Source organism: Miniopterus schreibersii (assembly GCF_964146895.1).
Source record: "Miniopterus schreibersii genome assembly, chromosome: 4".
In the NCBI taxonomy this organism is placed as follows: domain Eukaryota; kingdom Metazoa; phylum Chordata; class Mammalia; order Chiroptera; family Miniopteridae; genus Miniopterus; species Miniopterus schreibersii.
In genome coordinates, this window is record NC_138105.1 from 12,795,071 (window position 1) to 12,811,235 (window position 16,165).

The window sequence follows — 16,165 nt, forward strand, 5'->3', positions numbered from 1 at the left end:
TCTTAAAGCAGCGTTTGCAGATGTATATGTGCTGGGAGGTGTGTGTGGTGCTAAGCAAGCGGCAGCGAGGGAAACAGTCCGGCACAACGGAAATTATCCTGCCCATCGTGCCGGGAGCGCCCTGCTGGGAATACAGCAAAGATGGCAAGAGGGCCTCCTGGGGGCCCAAGTCGGATTGACTGGAAGTAGCTGCCTGATCCCTGTGTTGCAAAGTAATATGGTTGTTTTGCTGTGTTTTCCATAGTCACCCAAAAAGAAAATAGCAGATGATCTGTCATTTCTGAGCAATGGTTAAAATCTGGTTCATGCCAAATGGCTTTGGTAGTTGTCCACATATGTGAGATCAGATGGAGCCGGTGGGGCCGTTAGCCGGGCCATCGGCGCAGGGATTGTTATGTAGGCCGGGCCTCAGGTGCTTATTTGACCTTGGTAAGTGATTTCACTGCCAGTGTCTAAGCCATGTTTATAAAATAGGAGTCATAACGCTTGCCTTCACCTCCCCTCCATGACAAGCAAATGACATCCCTTATGTGAACATTAGAAAACACTAAGAAAATGTAAGTCAAATTTAAAAGTATAATTTTTTAAAAATTTCCAAACGTAAAGTATACTTTATGGATTTTAAATGTGAACTTTCCTCATTTCAGAAGTGTGCTATCAGGTCCTGCAGAATTGAATGAGACAAAGTTAAACCAAGGACTTGGTCTAATTTCCCAAGTGTCCGGCAGGAAGGCCTGCAGGAGGCAGGGATTTCCCTACAGGATTCCCTGGTTGTCAACCAGTTTCCTCCTTTTTGAATGGCGAGGTTTTGGCTCTAATCACTCTCTCTGCGAATCCTCACACCGTCCTGGGGTGGCTCAAGGACAAAGCCACAGTTAAGACAGTTCTGCCCCAGAAACGTTAGTTCAGTTCAACCGAGGAAAACAAACACAGGATTTATATATATATATATATATGTATCTACTAATGTCACCACCCTGGCCATTCTCTTACTAAACTAAATCCCATGGAAATGCTGGAAGGAGGGAGAGAAAAATTATGCTTAGTTCCGAATCCCACGTAACTTTTCATTTCACAGGCCTGACCTTCCTAAACATTTATGAGAATGAAATATTATACTTAACAGAAAATATAGATTCCTTCAAAGCAACATCTCCCGCATATAGTAGTAAATTAGCCACTTTAAAACGATCCGGTTGGTTTCTGATTAGAGCTTGGATGAGCGATGAGCGCCTCAGTTCTCCTGGTCTGCGCGCCTAGTCAAAAGGCCGAAGGTCGCTGTCAGAGATGGTCTCCATGCTTTCCCCTGGGACCTGCACGTCCGCACAGGGTACATGAAATACTCCTGCTTGGTGCCTTGTCCCATGCACACAGTTACCATAAATCGGGCGATAACAACCAACGGCAGAGTTGCCCAAAATGTGCAGCGTTTCACCATTTCCCGAGCACTTCCTCTCCTGTCATCTCTCTTGATTCTCAGAACCGTCCTGTGATCCAGACACAGTGAACCTCACGATCCCCTTTTATACGGATCACAAAGCAATAGCTCGGAGAGTGAACAGCTTCCCCAGACTGTGTAACCAGCCCACGGCCGCGGGCGCAGAGGCCTGCCCGCCGCACTGCGCCGACGGAGGATCTCGGGCCAGACCCAGGGCCGGGCGTCTCCTGGCTCACGCCCAGGGAGGTGGTGCCCACAGGGGACCTCCTGGGAATATGGGAGCCTCCCCTCGCTCTCACGCTCCGTCCCCACCTCCCGCAGGGGCCGCCATACCCCTGTCCACCTTTAAGGAATGAAGTAGAAGGACAGTTGCTGCATCTTAGGCTGATAGAGTGGTGGCCAATACGCGGCTCTTGGCACCACATTTATGACGTGCTCCTACGGTTTTGCCATAGCGAAGCGAGAGCCTCCTCAGCAGGGGCGCTACAGGAAACATGCCAACGGCGCGCCCAGCCTGAGGGTGCCACTCGTGCCTTGCCAGACGCTGTGTGCAGCAGGGTCTCCCGAAAAGTGAGGGCGAGGCAACGACCTCCTGTCTCTGTAAGAGCAGATCGCCCGAGAAGCCGGTATTTGAAAACACCGGCCTGACCTGTGACCTTTCAGAACTGGCACAGAGTTGGTCAGGCACCAGGGCTGCGCAAGACCTGGTGGTCGGTCAGGCATCTGCTTCTCTAGGGGAGATGCGTGGTGAACAGAAACAAACCAGGCTTCGTTTAACGCTTGGAAGTCTAAGAACGCGAGGTCTGTCCCAGAGGCTCTCCGGGCTGGAACAGCGTCGCGTGTGCATTGCCCAAGTGCCCGCCGCTGGGTGTGTAGGCAGATTTCACAGCAGGCCGGCCACGCAGACTCCCCCGCACAGGACGGTCCCAGGGTGCACCCGTTGCCCTGCTGCAGTCGCTGATAGTGTCCCGCTCCCTGTCTGGGGTATCCCGCTGCGGATCGTTTATCATACGTTTACCCTACATGTTACTAGTCTTCCTGCTGTGCCTTCGTCCTAAAACCTAACACATCAACCAGACAAGGACAGCGTTGAGCGATTTAAGTGTGTGCCCTAGATCCAGTTTTGTGTTTTCGAAATGACCTCCCATATATTAAGAATGGAGACCACGTAGAACAGAGTAGGACTCGGGAGGCCTAAGCGCTAAACTTCCCTACGCCATGAAATTATGAGACGTTAGTCTATTGATTCCCTGCCTGTGCTTTTTCTGTCTTACTTAGAAAATGAGGGGCGGGGCTGATGATCCGTAAGGCCCCTCAGAACTCTGAAAGGTGTGGGTCCCTGTTAGTGGAACACTGGTCAGTTGTTTATTGCATTGCTTTCCCAGCAGGCAAATAAAAGGTACGTTTTGGGAAACGGAGGGACATGGTGTTATGTGAGAAGTGATCAGGCGAGCCCCGGGCAATGCCAAGGTTTTGCACAAGCCGTGGGCAACGCTGAGGTTTCTCACGAGCCGCGGGCAAAGCCAGGGTTGCCCACGAGCCGCGGGCAAAGCCGGGGTTGCCCACGAGCCGCGGGCAAAGCCGGGGTTGTGCACGAGCCGCGCGGCGCTGCAGGAATCCCGAGGTGCATAATCTTCTTCTCTTTCCTCTGCAGTTTCTGTTTCTGTTCTTGTTCTTCTCTCTCGCCTTTATTCTGTGGCCTTGATGTCAAGGTGCCTCTTCAAGGTAAGATTCCGTTTAATTCTCAAAACGTGGTTGGTCAGTACATGCATGTAGTCACTGTGCCCGTGGTTTTGTTTTTTTTTAAAAAAAACACACACACTTGGTTTGATCGGCTTCAATGCCATAAGATAAGAAACGGGTCCAACCCATGCGAGTGTTTTTTGGAGAAATAAAGCAGCTATGACGTATAGTGAGAATCGAGAATTTTTTTCCCCTAATGAACAGTTTTGCTTTGGGAAGTCACAGTGTCTCCGGGTTTCAGTGCTCTCATCATAATCACTCTACAGAGCCGGCTGCTTCTCTTTCTGCAAGAGGAAGAAATGTATTGTCAGTGCCTTTTCCAGATCGAACATGCTGATTTCTGTGAATCCTAACAAGCTAAGAATGATTGATTTTATTTTTTTTTAACCTTTTGTCTCCATCTCTCTTCATCAGAACTCAGGGAAGTGAAACTGGATCTTGGGTTTTCAAATAAGATTATTATTTTAACGTCAATTTAGAAGAGAGAAAACAAAGTCTTATTGTTACTAAATTAAGTCCGTGTCTCACGAAGACACGTATAAATAACCCTAGACGAGGATTCCCAGTGCCATTCAAAATAAAGATTCCGTGGCCTTCCTGTGACTCAGCAAAGCAGATTACTAGACGTGAAGGTGAGATAGATGGTGGGAGTGTTAGGGGGCAAGGATTCGTCTATACCTGTAACAAGCACGTCAGGTGATTCTCATGTCCACCCAGGTATGGAAACAACAAATCTCAACACAGCACCCTCACTTAAACAGGAGACAGGGCTGGCTGCTCTTCTAAATCCATTTATCACCATCTGTGCCAACTGTGCTTGTCCCATTAAGTTAACTAGTCAGGGGCCGTTCCTGGACCTCATCGTATTTAACATTTTCTACAGCCAGTTGGAAGGTGGGAGAGACACACTTTCTCTCCCGTGGGCATCGGCCCTGCCGCCTGCGGGCGGAGCCCACGCAGAAGGGCTTCGGCGTGTGCAGGGAGGGGCTCCGCAGATATGTGCAGGGGGCCGTGTCATCACAGAACCCACTCTCTGGCTTTATTCCTTCCAAAATCTCTTCTTTTCAGACTGACTATAAATACCCTCTGTTTGACCCGCAGGGCATTAGGCTTGCAGCACATCAATACGACTGCGCCTCTCCAGTTGAATGAAAATAGCTTAAGTGAAATGGGTGGGATTCTCTAAGAAAGGCACCAAAACGGCCAGAGCATCCGAAAACAAACAACTCTCCCCACAAAGAACAATAAATAAACAGGGCAAATACAGCTCATGAGACACGAGCACCGTGTGGGACTTTAGGAAGGAAAAGCCCGGCTTCGTAAATAAATACGTACTCGCTGGGAGAGGCGCAGGTTTGAACACTGACCTCAGTCACGGCCAACACTTACGCGGCAGGTGTTGTGTGAAGCTGGATACGTGAATCCTCACAAAACTCCCTATAAAGCAGGTGTTGCTCCAGGGTCCACTTGCGGCCACCCCACTGCCTCACAAGAGAAAGGGCGTTTCTCTCGCATTCCGAGCACCGCTGATGTTCATATATATCAGCAGCCAGAGGCACCCCCCCCAGGGTGTGCAGTATCCTTACTCGCTGGGTTTCGAAATTACAGCTCCCGCCTCTCTATACCTTTTCCCATTTTTTTGTAATTCCTTGAGGGAGGTACAAGATTCCCATCGCTTTTCCTCCAGACCAGCACGTAATGGACACTTCGTGTCCGTTGAATAAAAAGCATTATTAATAATAATATAAATTAATGTGACAGTGCATCTGGGTGGTATGAAATATGCACAGGAAACTGGCTGAGTAGCTGAGAGTGTACAGCCTTAGAGTTAAATAGACTGCTAAGTTTGAATCCTGCCATTTACTATCTGTGTCATGGTAGGGTTTAATCTACCTGAGATTAGGTTTTTTGTTCCATAAAATATATTACCTACAGAATGATGTTATGTTAAAAGAATTCAGTAGTCAGCAACTGAATTCAGTTAGCTATTATTTTAAAAAAAAACAAAAACACATTTACTGAGTTTGCAAATGTCTAAATTTGAAATTATAACCTCTGGTATTGCCAAGCGGTTTACCACTTAAACCAAAACAAGTAGTTGCCTTTGCATCTCCTCTTTTCAGGGCATAATCTGGATTTAATGATACAAGGGGATAAGGCATTACTGGAAACTGATTCATGCTACTTTTATCTCCAAAGCGGGCGAGAGGGATTGGGATGTGAGGAAGAAAAATGCTTGGCTTGTTGGCAGGTAGTAAAAGCATACTGCAAATAATCATAAAAATATTCTCCTACTAAATTAATAATTTATATTCTGCTCTTAAACCCAAGACTAATTTAAATTATGTATAAAGAAACCCTCCTTAAAATGGAGGGACTCGTGCTTCGTTTCTTTTGGCAATTACCTAAGTCATTTTTGTCAGCGATGATGTAAAAGCCGCCGAAGGCCTCCCAGAAGGCACCCTTACTGCTCTCAGTGGTTCCCGGCTAAATCATTCATTCCAGGGATTACATTGGGATTTTTTTACCTTAAGCAAGGGAACCACAGTAGTTTCGGGAGCTAGCATCTTCCCATGCATTCTGCATGTTTATTCCAAATAAATAGTGTACCACTAATTCTTTCACATTAGTTATACAAAGGAAAGAAAAAACGAGAAGAGTACAGAAGTAGCCAGCACCAGGCTATGCTATATTCTGGTTACACTGACTCATCCTACGATAGAAGAGGAGTGATTAATAGAGAAATACAGCAGCGGCTTGCTCATGACGAAGTCGGAGACCAGGCAGGGAAGAGGGGACCAGGATTCTTCACCCACATATTCTAGTCTAATTTTTTTTTAAATTTCTTTCAATGACAATTTACATTCAGTATTATTCTGTATTAGTTTCAGGTATACAGCCTAGTGGTTAGACAATCATACGCTACAAAGTGTCCCTCTCCCGCCCCCCTCCCCATATTTCCAGTACCCACCTGGCACCATACATAGTTAATACAAAATTATTCACTATATTCGCTATGCTGTAGTCTGGTTCATTTTTAATGATTCTTCTCTAGTGTCAACTGTGGAGTTTTGATCTTGATAGCTCAATATCTTCACTGCTTGCCTAGCAGCATAGAACATGTTAAAAGGCACGTGACACCGTATTAGTATGGAAAAAAAAAACTTAACAAAAAGTAAGTACTGTATCATAAAAACAGCCACATTCGATTAGTTACAGATTCTCCATTAAAATATGCAAGTGTTTGTTTATTGTTGCATTTAGGGTTTATCAGTCCCTGCTCCCACCGAAGCCTGTGGGCAGCCTGTGGAAAACACGTGGCAACATGACCAGCCTCTGCTATATTTGTGTTTAGAATAGGACAGTTCTGCTCCTTATTTTTACATTGGTAAAAGAAGTCTATAAGATGAGTCATTCGGGTTACCAGCTGCCCAGTCCTTTCTCTCTGTAAATGTACCCATTAGCCTGTATCCAGTCATTGCAATTGTTTCCCTGACTGTCGCATACATTGGGCTGTTACTAAAGCACAGAGCAGGGCTTAGCTGTATCCACCTTTGCATCGTCAGTGTCGCCAGCAGCGCCTTACTTGTACTTGGCACTGAATGCATTTTAAATTGCCAGGACTGAAGGGCAGACGGATACATGAATAGAGAGCTGGGTGATGAATGGGAAAGGTTTGCGACACATCAGAGCAGAGCCCTGGGTAGCCCAGGAATGGGATACCAAGATGACTGTCCGACTTGCTCTTTATATGTCATTTGGGGAATAAGTTGAAGACGGAGTGAACAAAGGAAAGAAACACAAACACATTCTCCCCCAATTCCACAGTGGGGAGCCCTATTAACTGGGTGCAGTGCTTCTCCAGACCCCCGTCTTAGAACTCATTCTCCGCACAGCAGCCAGGTGAGTTTTAGGAAACACAAATCTGACATCCCTTCTTCTTAGGAGAGCAGCACTGTTAGGTCATATCCCAGTTCCTTCCCGCGACTGACAAAGCCCTGCCTGGTCTAACTGCGGACAATCACTCAGGCTTCCTGTCGCTCCATGATGTCCCCTGATGAGCCACGATGCCCCCGCCTGCCAGCACAAGGCCTTGCCATGCTGTCCTGTGCACAGAACACGTTCCCTCCTGCTTTATTTAGTAAATACCTACTCATCCTTCAGATCTATTCACCTATGCTTCCCTATAGGGAAGTCCTCCTTGATTTCACTTCTGGCTAAATTTTATATGCATTCATGAAGGCAGGGACCATACATGTTTCTTCATGCTTGTATCCCATCTATCTAGATAGTGCCTAGCACATAGCTGTCAACTAATAAATGCTTTTTTATTTTTTTATTTTTAAATATATCTTTATTGATTTCAGAGAGAGGAAGGGAGAGGGAGAGAGAGAGATAGAAACATCAATGATGAGAGAGTCATTGATCAGCTACCTCCTGCACACCCTGACTGGGGATTGAGCCTGCAACCAGGGCATGTGCCCTGACCGGGAATCAAACCGTGATCTCCTGGGTCCTAGGATGATGCTCAACCGCTAAGCTACTCCCGGCCCGGCAATAAATGCTTTTTTATAAGGATACTGATGATATCACTAACAGGAAGAGAGCATCCTGTTTTGCATTTGGAAAAGTACATTTTATATCCACTATTTTATTTAATACATACAACAACCCTGCAAAATAGACTCTATTATACTTCTCCAAATATCAATTTCCTAACATAAAAAATTGGCAGATAATGACATGTATTTCTCTTCTGAGGATTAAGTGATATTATATATGCAAAGCAACCAGTATGTTACCTGACGCCTGGAAAGGCTCATTGAAGGTCAAGTTCCTAGGACATCGTACCCAGCGTTGTATCTTGCATCACGCATTCCAAGATGTGTCTGTCTCCCTGACCACGTTTCCCACACCGCCATCCACTGGTTAATATCCATGTGTCCTTCCCATCTCGGGGTAAAATCAGGGACTCAGGGAAGCCTCCCCTGATCCTCCAGCTCCAATTAAATTTTATTCAGTATTATCTGCCTTCCTCAGTAGGATTCTCAGAAACCAATTACCGAACAATCCTCGAGGTCAGTTTCCTCTTCTGTAAAACATGGGTAATAATCACAGCTCCCATTTAAGGAGCACTTTACTGTATGATAAGTTGTGTATGGAGGCTGACTAAATGAAAGGTGCCAGGAATGGCCCCGAGGGTCCCGACGGTGGAACTGGAGGTGACCTTCGCTGAGGCATGGAAACCATGTTCATGGTTTTTAGTTATTTGTGGTAACTAGAAAATAGGAGTTAGCTACACTTGTTAATTAATATCCCTCTAAATATGTGTCCATAAAGGACTGAAAGAAACTTCTAGCAGTTAGAAAACTCTAGAAAATAGTGAACATAAATAGCCTTTTAGTTGATCTCCATGAATATCTGCTAAGTGTCTTCTATGGACCAGGCAGAGAGGTAGGTCCTTGGATACCGGAGTCCCAGGTCAGCAGTGACTGTCTGGTTGACTTAGGCTCAGAAAGGATGGCTGCCCTGAGGTTCTGTGATATCCAGAAAGGCCCTCTAACTCAAAGATGAATTTATATCCTATACTGCTTTAGTTATAGCGTACGAACCTTTAGCTCATTGAGTATTGCTGGTCATCAATGGCGACCTGCAGGGTAACACTTCAATTATTCCAAATGTCAGTTTGAGTAAGTCTGGCTTGCTGTCGAAATCATGCTCAATTTTACAGATGCTCAATTTGTAGAAATTTAACATTTTGGGAGACTGCCTTTAAATCCTTTTGTTTATTATTATTATTTTAAATATATCTTTATTGATTTCAGAAAGAGGACAGGAGAGGGAGAGAGAGAGACAGAAACATCAATGATGAGAGAGTCATTGATCGAGCCCATAACCCGGGCATGTGCCCGATCTCCCGGATCCTAGGTCGACCCTCAGCCGCTGAGCCACGCCCATCCCGGCATTATTATTATTTTTTAATCCCCACCTGAAGATATGTTTATTGATTTTAGAGAGAGGAAGGGAGAGAGAGAGAAACATCAACGAGAGAGAGAAACATCAATCAGTTGTCTCCCCTGTGCATCCTGACCAGGGATTGAACCCTCAGCCTTTTGGTGTACACGCCAACCAACTGGGCCACCCAGCCAGGGCAAGCCCATTTGTTTTTTAAAACCAACATGGTTTTACTCAAATGGACGTTCCCAACAGACATGAAAAACAGAAATTACACATGTGTGCTTTGAAATTTAGGATTTATCTCTGAGAGTATATAAGAACATTTGCAAATAAAAGACTTTTATATTTACCTATTTATTTTAAATATACAAACACACACATACACATACCTTAAAGGGTCTTTTATACACATTCAGATCAGCTCTCTTATTTACCAGGGAATATGGGGATATTATAGTCATCACCTGTTGTTTAGGGATCTGGTCCCAGTGGGGTGTAAATATGAACATAATCTATTTGTCTCAAAACATAGCTTAAGCTCAGGGTCCGTCTTGTCCTCTCCCATCCTTTAGTTAAGTCTTAGGTTGGTTTCCAAAATGTTTAGTCACTTCCAGTTCTTAGAAGTCTAGCTCAGTTTAAAACTTCCCTCTCAGGCTCTGTTTAATCTCATTTCTTCCCTGTGCCCGGTGGTGGAGGCTCACGGCCTGGCTCTGAGAGGTCTCTTTCCCTTCCCTCCCCCAGGCTGGGCTCCCCGGGAGGCAGGGCCAAGCGGGAGGGACAGGGGGACACGCCTCTCCACTCCAGTGGCAGGGTCGTGGCTCTCTCCCTGGTGGCCAGTGCTGGTCCTCTGGATATTACCGACCAGGTCTCAATGTCTTTCTATTTTACTTATTTATTGTTTTTAATCTTCACCTGAGGATTTTTTTTTTAATTGCTTTTCAGAGAGAGTGGAAGGGAGAGAGAGAGAGGGAGAGAGAGAAACATCAATGTGAGAGAGACACATCGATTGGTTGCCTCCCGCACACGCCCTGACCAGGGCCACGCCTGCAACCGGGGTACATGCCCTTGGCTGGAATCAAACCCTGGACTCTTCAGCCTGCAGGCCGGCGCCCTAACCACTGAGCCAAACCGGCCAGGGCTCAATGTCTTTTGGAAGAGAGATGATGGAAGACCGACCTTCTGGGGGACATATGCATGAGTCCCTCAGAAGCTGTGCAGGGCATGCTCACTGCACTATTCATTCCCTCCCGATTGCGGGCCAAGCTCTTCCACTGCCACTCTGATGCCACCATTGGTGGTACCAGCCACAGCTTCTTGCCGGGGAGGAAGCTACCCACCATCCGCCTCCGTTTCTCTGCGCGGATTTCTCAAGCACTGCCCTGTGCTTGAACAGTAGCCTGTGAGGCTCCTTTGCACGAGCACCGCCCGCCTCTAACTCTGCCCTCTGGTGCCCCCTCCCACCCACAGTGTGCTCCCCTCTCAGCCCCGGCCCTTCTCACTGCAGGATCTCCTCTGGGCTCTATCGCTCTTCCATCCCAGTCTAATCTAGTCTTTTGGAACAGACAAATCGGCTCTGAAAACGCGAATTCTAAATATCTCTGACTTGAGGATTTGTTTGAGTCTTTAGTTTGCCTCTGTGTGGGGGGCCGGAGTACTGAGTGCCTCCCGTTCCACCGCTTCGGGTCTTGGTCACCATTCCTGGGCACCAGTAAAATCCTGCTGCACAGTTAGTATCTTCGTTACATAGATGGGGAAATTGAGGCTCAGGGAAGTTCAATAGCTTGTCCTTGGATAGACATACAGTGAGAACATGGGGATCGCATTTTCTCCATCCGTGTCATTCGGACTCCGAAGGCCGTGACCTAATGCGGCACATAGCAGTACAGCCTCTGAGCCGTCGCCAGCTTTTCTTGGAGGAGAACACTATGTCCTAAACGTCTACCCAAGTGAAACACAGACACGTGGCTTTAAAGAGGAACAGGCCAGGAGTCCTGACTGGCATAGCCCGGGGAGGAACCTTTTCAGGGGCATCTCTCGGGCCAACCGGGAAGCCTGTGGGACAGACTTCATAGGGAATCCTCGGGTCAGGACTTAGGGTGGAGGCCACCTGCCATTGCATACAGTTGTTGGGGAGGAAGTGTGGCATCAAACTAAGTCTCTGAAAGGCATGGACAGACCCGCTTTTAAAATAAGATCTTAAATTAATATTTGGGGGCATGATGAATTGGGCTGCTTTAGGCCTCAGGAAGGCCCCAGAGGAAAAGGTAACAATAATATCAAATGTTTCAGGCCACTTACCCTGAGGCAAGAACTATTCATTGCTTTAGATGTTGCAACCCTTGAAACACATACTCCTACTTCCTCATTGAAAATTAATGTAAATAGCCCGGCCAGTGTGGCTCGGTGGTTGAGCATCGACCCAGGAGATCCCGGTTCGATTCCCGGTCAGGGCACATGCCCGGGTTGCGGGCTCCATCCCCAGTTGGGGGGCGTGCAGGAGGCAGCCGATCAATGACTCTCATCACTGATGTTTCTCTCTCTCCCTCTCCCCCTCTCTCTGAAATCAGTAGACAAATAAAAAAAAAAAAAATTAATGTAATTAAGCTTAGATACTTTCTTTATGGACCTTGCACAAGATCATACAACTCAGAGATGGTAAAGAATACTTTTTTTTCCTTTAAAAAAAAGCATTTTGAGATTTTCTTCTGTTTCAGCTATCGACAGGAATGGTGATTAAGCAATATTCCCTCTGTTTTACAGAGTAACCGGAAACACGGATGAGACCCCGGAAAGACAAATGCTTCTAAACCTTCAGAGATGGCAGGAATGTTTACAGCCGCGAGGGGAGAGCAACAGCTGAGGACTTCCCTGTAGCCAGGACTACAACTGTGTCTTTCAAAGCCATTATTCAAGGTTTCTTACTTGACAGTTCCTACGTGACCCTGGTGGAAATCTACAATATATGCTGCATTTACTGAAACGTGTATATGTCAAGCCAGAAGAAAATAACTATAAACATATATTGTGTAAAGGAAGAAAAAAAATCAGCAGTGGAAGCAGCTTCGGCAGATCACGCAAAGATGTGTCTTGGGCATGGAACCAAAGTTACAAAAAAACATTCTCCCCCTGCTGTGCAGGGGCAGTCATTTTAATCTAACACCACACCCCATGGAAACTCTAGTCCTGAAATAAACATCATTTTAAAAAAAAAAAAAAAGCAAAATAAACCAGGGCGGGTGGGAATGAAGCACGAGGAATACCTATGAGGAGCTATTTACAATAAAATGTTTCCTTTGAAAAGTCTGGTTTCTTACTACAGGGATTTGCTTTTCTGTCTTTATTATTGTTTAAAACTCAGGAACAGAGACGTCTGCCGCGCCAGTGGGAAGAACAGCGCCCTCCGGTCGGTGTTTCTGCAGAAGGTGGAGCGGGGGGAGCGCAGCCCGCGGGTGACAGATGAGCCCGCCGTGGGGCACGGCGACCCGACCGGGCGAAAATGCCACCAGAGACAGAAGCCGCTCTGACGCTTCCTTGGCCTCCTGTCGCGTCTGTCTTGCTGCACGAACAAGGGACTGAGCTCATTCGTCCTGAAAATGACGAAGCCGATGCTCTAGATGAGGCCCCCCGACTTCGTTCTGTTTCTAAGCCCAACATCTCCAGGGAGCGCGGGCCAGAGAGCATCTGAGTCTTTCGGTTTCCAAAATACTGGTTTTCAAACGGCTGCTTAAAATGGCCTGCAAATAAATGTCATAGGTTTTAAGTAAAAAAAAAAAAAAAAAAAAACCACCATAGAGGCGATAAGAAAACTTCTGCCAACTGTTGAGTTTGCCACAGGGATGTGAATATTAAACTAAATTATGACTATTTTTGTATACGTCCTGATACGCCTCGAGGACTTGGGTCTCTTGTCACTTAAACGGATATCATGGTGTGTGTCTTTTTTTCCCCAGAGAGCTGACAGCGACAGGATAGCTCTACCTTTTTATATAGAAGCAACGTTTATGTTACCGACCAAGGTCGTTTTCTACCGGCGACAATAAAAGGACTGGTACTCTTCCTGAGTTCCGGAATACCTAGTCTGGGGTTCAGGTTTGAGAGCGAATAAATGTTCCCGAAGAGCTGATTTTACACCTCATTTACTGTAGATAACGAAGCAGCCTCAGTTTTTCAAATCGTCAAGGTGGCACTTACAGGGCTAGAAGTCCCGCGCGGGGCGCCAGAAGCCTGTGAAGTGCCACCCGCGTCTTCCCGCGCGGGGCCGTGTCCCGCTCCTGGGTGCAGCGCTGGCGTTTCCTGAGCCGGCGCGGCCCCTGGGGAACGCACAGGAAAAGCTCGAACGCTGGGGTCCGCTTTTTGTTTTTATATCGCCTGCCGACGCAGGTGTCTCTGGCCCAGTCACTTAACCTCTCTGTGCCTCAGTTTCCTCATCTGCAAAATGAGGTTAAAAATGCTTTTTCATAAAGTTTCTTGTTTGCAATTCTGGAACAAGAGGTGCTTACAGGAGCACACAGTGCTTTGTAATTATTCTGACTGCTAGACTATCAGGCTCTCTCGCACCCTTGGCAGAAAGGGGGTCCCCTGTGGAACGACGTAGCGCTTCAGTCGGGCCGAGCCTGAGTGCCGCCCCCTGGAGCCTGCTGTCCAACGCCTGGGACATTCTAGCAATAAAGCCCGAGAGATCCAGAGCCAGGGCCCGTAATAACCTGCAGCAAACAGATCATCTCATGCTTTTGAGCAAGACGGAAGGATGTGTCTCGGTGGCGGGGATCTCCTGGCCCTCCCGTGCGCACCCACGCCCTAGCGCACAACTCCACGCTTCCGTGGGAGAGCCAATCCTAAAATTAGGGCCTGGGGTGGACCAAGAGCATCACATCACCTGGTCGCCCCTTTCGTTTGGGGGCAAGGCCCAGCGATGCGCTCTCTGGGGAATATACAGAAATAACTGTGCTCCCGAGGCCTTGGTTCCGTTGGGTAAGTTTCAGGTCCATTATGAATAGCAGGCTTGCTGTGCAGGCATCGGGACCGGGTGCCACCGCGGCCTGGGACCCGACGCTTCCCAGCCTCAGAGCGTGTGGGAGAAGATACGTTACCCTTCCCTGTCCTCAGCGTTTCCCTTTCGTTGCTCTTCGTTGCCATTCCAGGGCCCATCCGAGCGAATTCGTGCCCCATCTCCTCCAGCAACCCTACTTTCCTGCTCTTCATCTGGCTTCCCCCGCCAAGAAATGTGTATATCCAAGCACTGGCTGTGGTTTAAAGGATTAGAAACGTTTGTAAAAGTAGGGTGGTCCAACCATAGACGTTAGCTGCCCTAAATCACCGCTTCACACACCCCCACAAATCACACAGGAGCAATGCCAGCGAGGGTGACCATGGCGCAGCTTTAGACGTATTTAGGGCAGATGTTGCTTAAGATCCAGGAGATTAGCAGGTTTCTCTAGATTTTAGGCTGCAATGTGATATTTTTACCTAGTCTTACTCATGATCCTCAAAATTATTATTGGGTAAGGCCAAATATTTTTATAGGTGCATCTCTGTTTTCCATTTCAACAGTTATAAAAAAAACATGAGCAAAATTGCACATGTCTTTTCTGGATCCGTGGAATGGACCGTTTCTAAATGAATGCGGCTCCTGTATACGATGCTCAGTAAAAAGAGTGTCTCATTGATGACCGAGAGGTTTGCTGTGGCTCCAGTCCCCACAGAGGGCAGGTGATCCTCACTCTGATCTTTAATTTCTGCATCTTAACCATCCTGCCGCATTCGGCCAGTGGGTCAGCCCTCAGAACAGCACTCTTCAGGGTTCATTTACGTAATTTTTCTGAAAATATCCATCTCTTGGAAAATAAAGATAACCAACAATATTTTAAAAAAATAGTTTGAGATAAAATGAAAGCCCCAATTTAGTAGAGTTATTCAAGACAGGAAAAATTTGATGATGGGGGGAATGGAAGGCTATATTTGGCTATCATTCTAGAAAGCACCTTTTACTAAATTAACTTTTTTCTAATGCCACCCAAGTTTTATTTTTTGGAAACACTAGAATTTGCTGAAAATAAGTATAAGATCCTTCCTAACCTACATCATGTGAGTGAAATGATTGCCAATAGTGAGATTTGGGGGGTGGAAGAATACATCCTGCTTGGTCTTCTCAGAGGCCAGATGAGGGGGGGCTCCTGGGTCATCGCTGGGGTAGGAGGGGGGCATTCGGTCTCCATCAGGAAGGGGGGAAATAAAGTAATGTTTGCTACAGTGCTTCGCTTCAACTCACTGTGTTTTCCATTTAAAATAAACCTCTGGCAAACTTCTTCCTTTCTGCCTACTTATTGTCAACTTTGTCTGTAAAACCTCTGTGTAATTTATATACGTTCAATGCCTTCGACGTAACTCATGAGATTCTTGTTTTCAAGAGAAGCAAGTCTTTTAAACCTGCCTAGGTTTTTATGGACACTGTAAAGATAATACCCATCAGTTTTGTGTTGATGTTTAAATAATTGGGTCACGTGTGTTATGTTACATGAAAATAGGTGGAGAGCATAGATATTTTATTTTTAAAATATTCCATTGCATTTTTTTCGATCTGTCAGAGAGTGGCACAGAAAAATATATATACATATATATATGGAATGAGTTCAATACACCTTTTGAGAGATCAGTAATCAAAGCGAATCTTAGAGGACTGTTTGTGTAATGAGTTAATGCTTCCAGAACGGCCCAGGCCTTTCCTTAAGTGGATTTCTACTTTCTAAAGGGAAACGGTAGGCCGCCAGGTCTTGAGAGATGAAGGCTTCCATTCTGTTCAACTGCCTTGTCATTTCTATGTAATCTATTGTCTGGAGAATGAATTTCAGGCGTATCGGCCAGAGGATTCAGACATAACAGGAGGTTGGAGATGGTCCCCGATGATTCCATAGGGCAGGGCAAAATTCACATTCCCTTGGCTGCCTCTAGTTTGGGAGTTTAGTTCGTCATAAATAAATCTATTGTTGAGTCCAATTTTTAACCGAAATTACTAAAGATATAGTACAA

The 16,165-nt window shown here is 46.4% G+C and overlaps 1 protein-coding gene across 5 annotated transcripts in view; it reads left to right on the forward strand.

The window, feature by feature from the left end:
- The window catches only part of JAKMIP2 (janus kinase and microtubule interacting protein 2), a 149,278-nt gene extending 136,839 nt beyond the window's left edge, over positions 1-12,439 (forward strand). For 3 of the 5 annotated variants that reach the window (XM_081135097.1, XM_081135100.1, XM_081135099.1), the window contains 2 exons: positions 3,093-3,163; positions 11,900-12,439. In XM_081135097.1, the coding sequence (XP_080991223.1) occupies positions 3,093-3,143 (51 nt within the window). In that variant the 3' untranslated portion in view covers positions 3,144-3,163; positions 11,900-12,439. The remainder of the gene's footprint in view (positions 1-3,092; positions 3,164-11,899) is intronic. The other 2 variants (XM_081135098.1, XM_081135101.1) reach the window with 1 other exon arrangement.
- Positions 12,440-16,165: the final 3,726 nt, after the last annotated feature.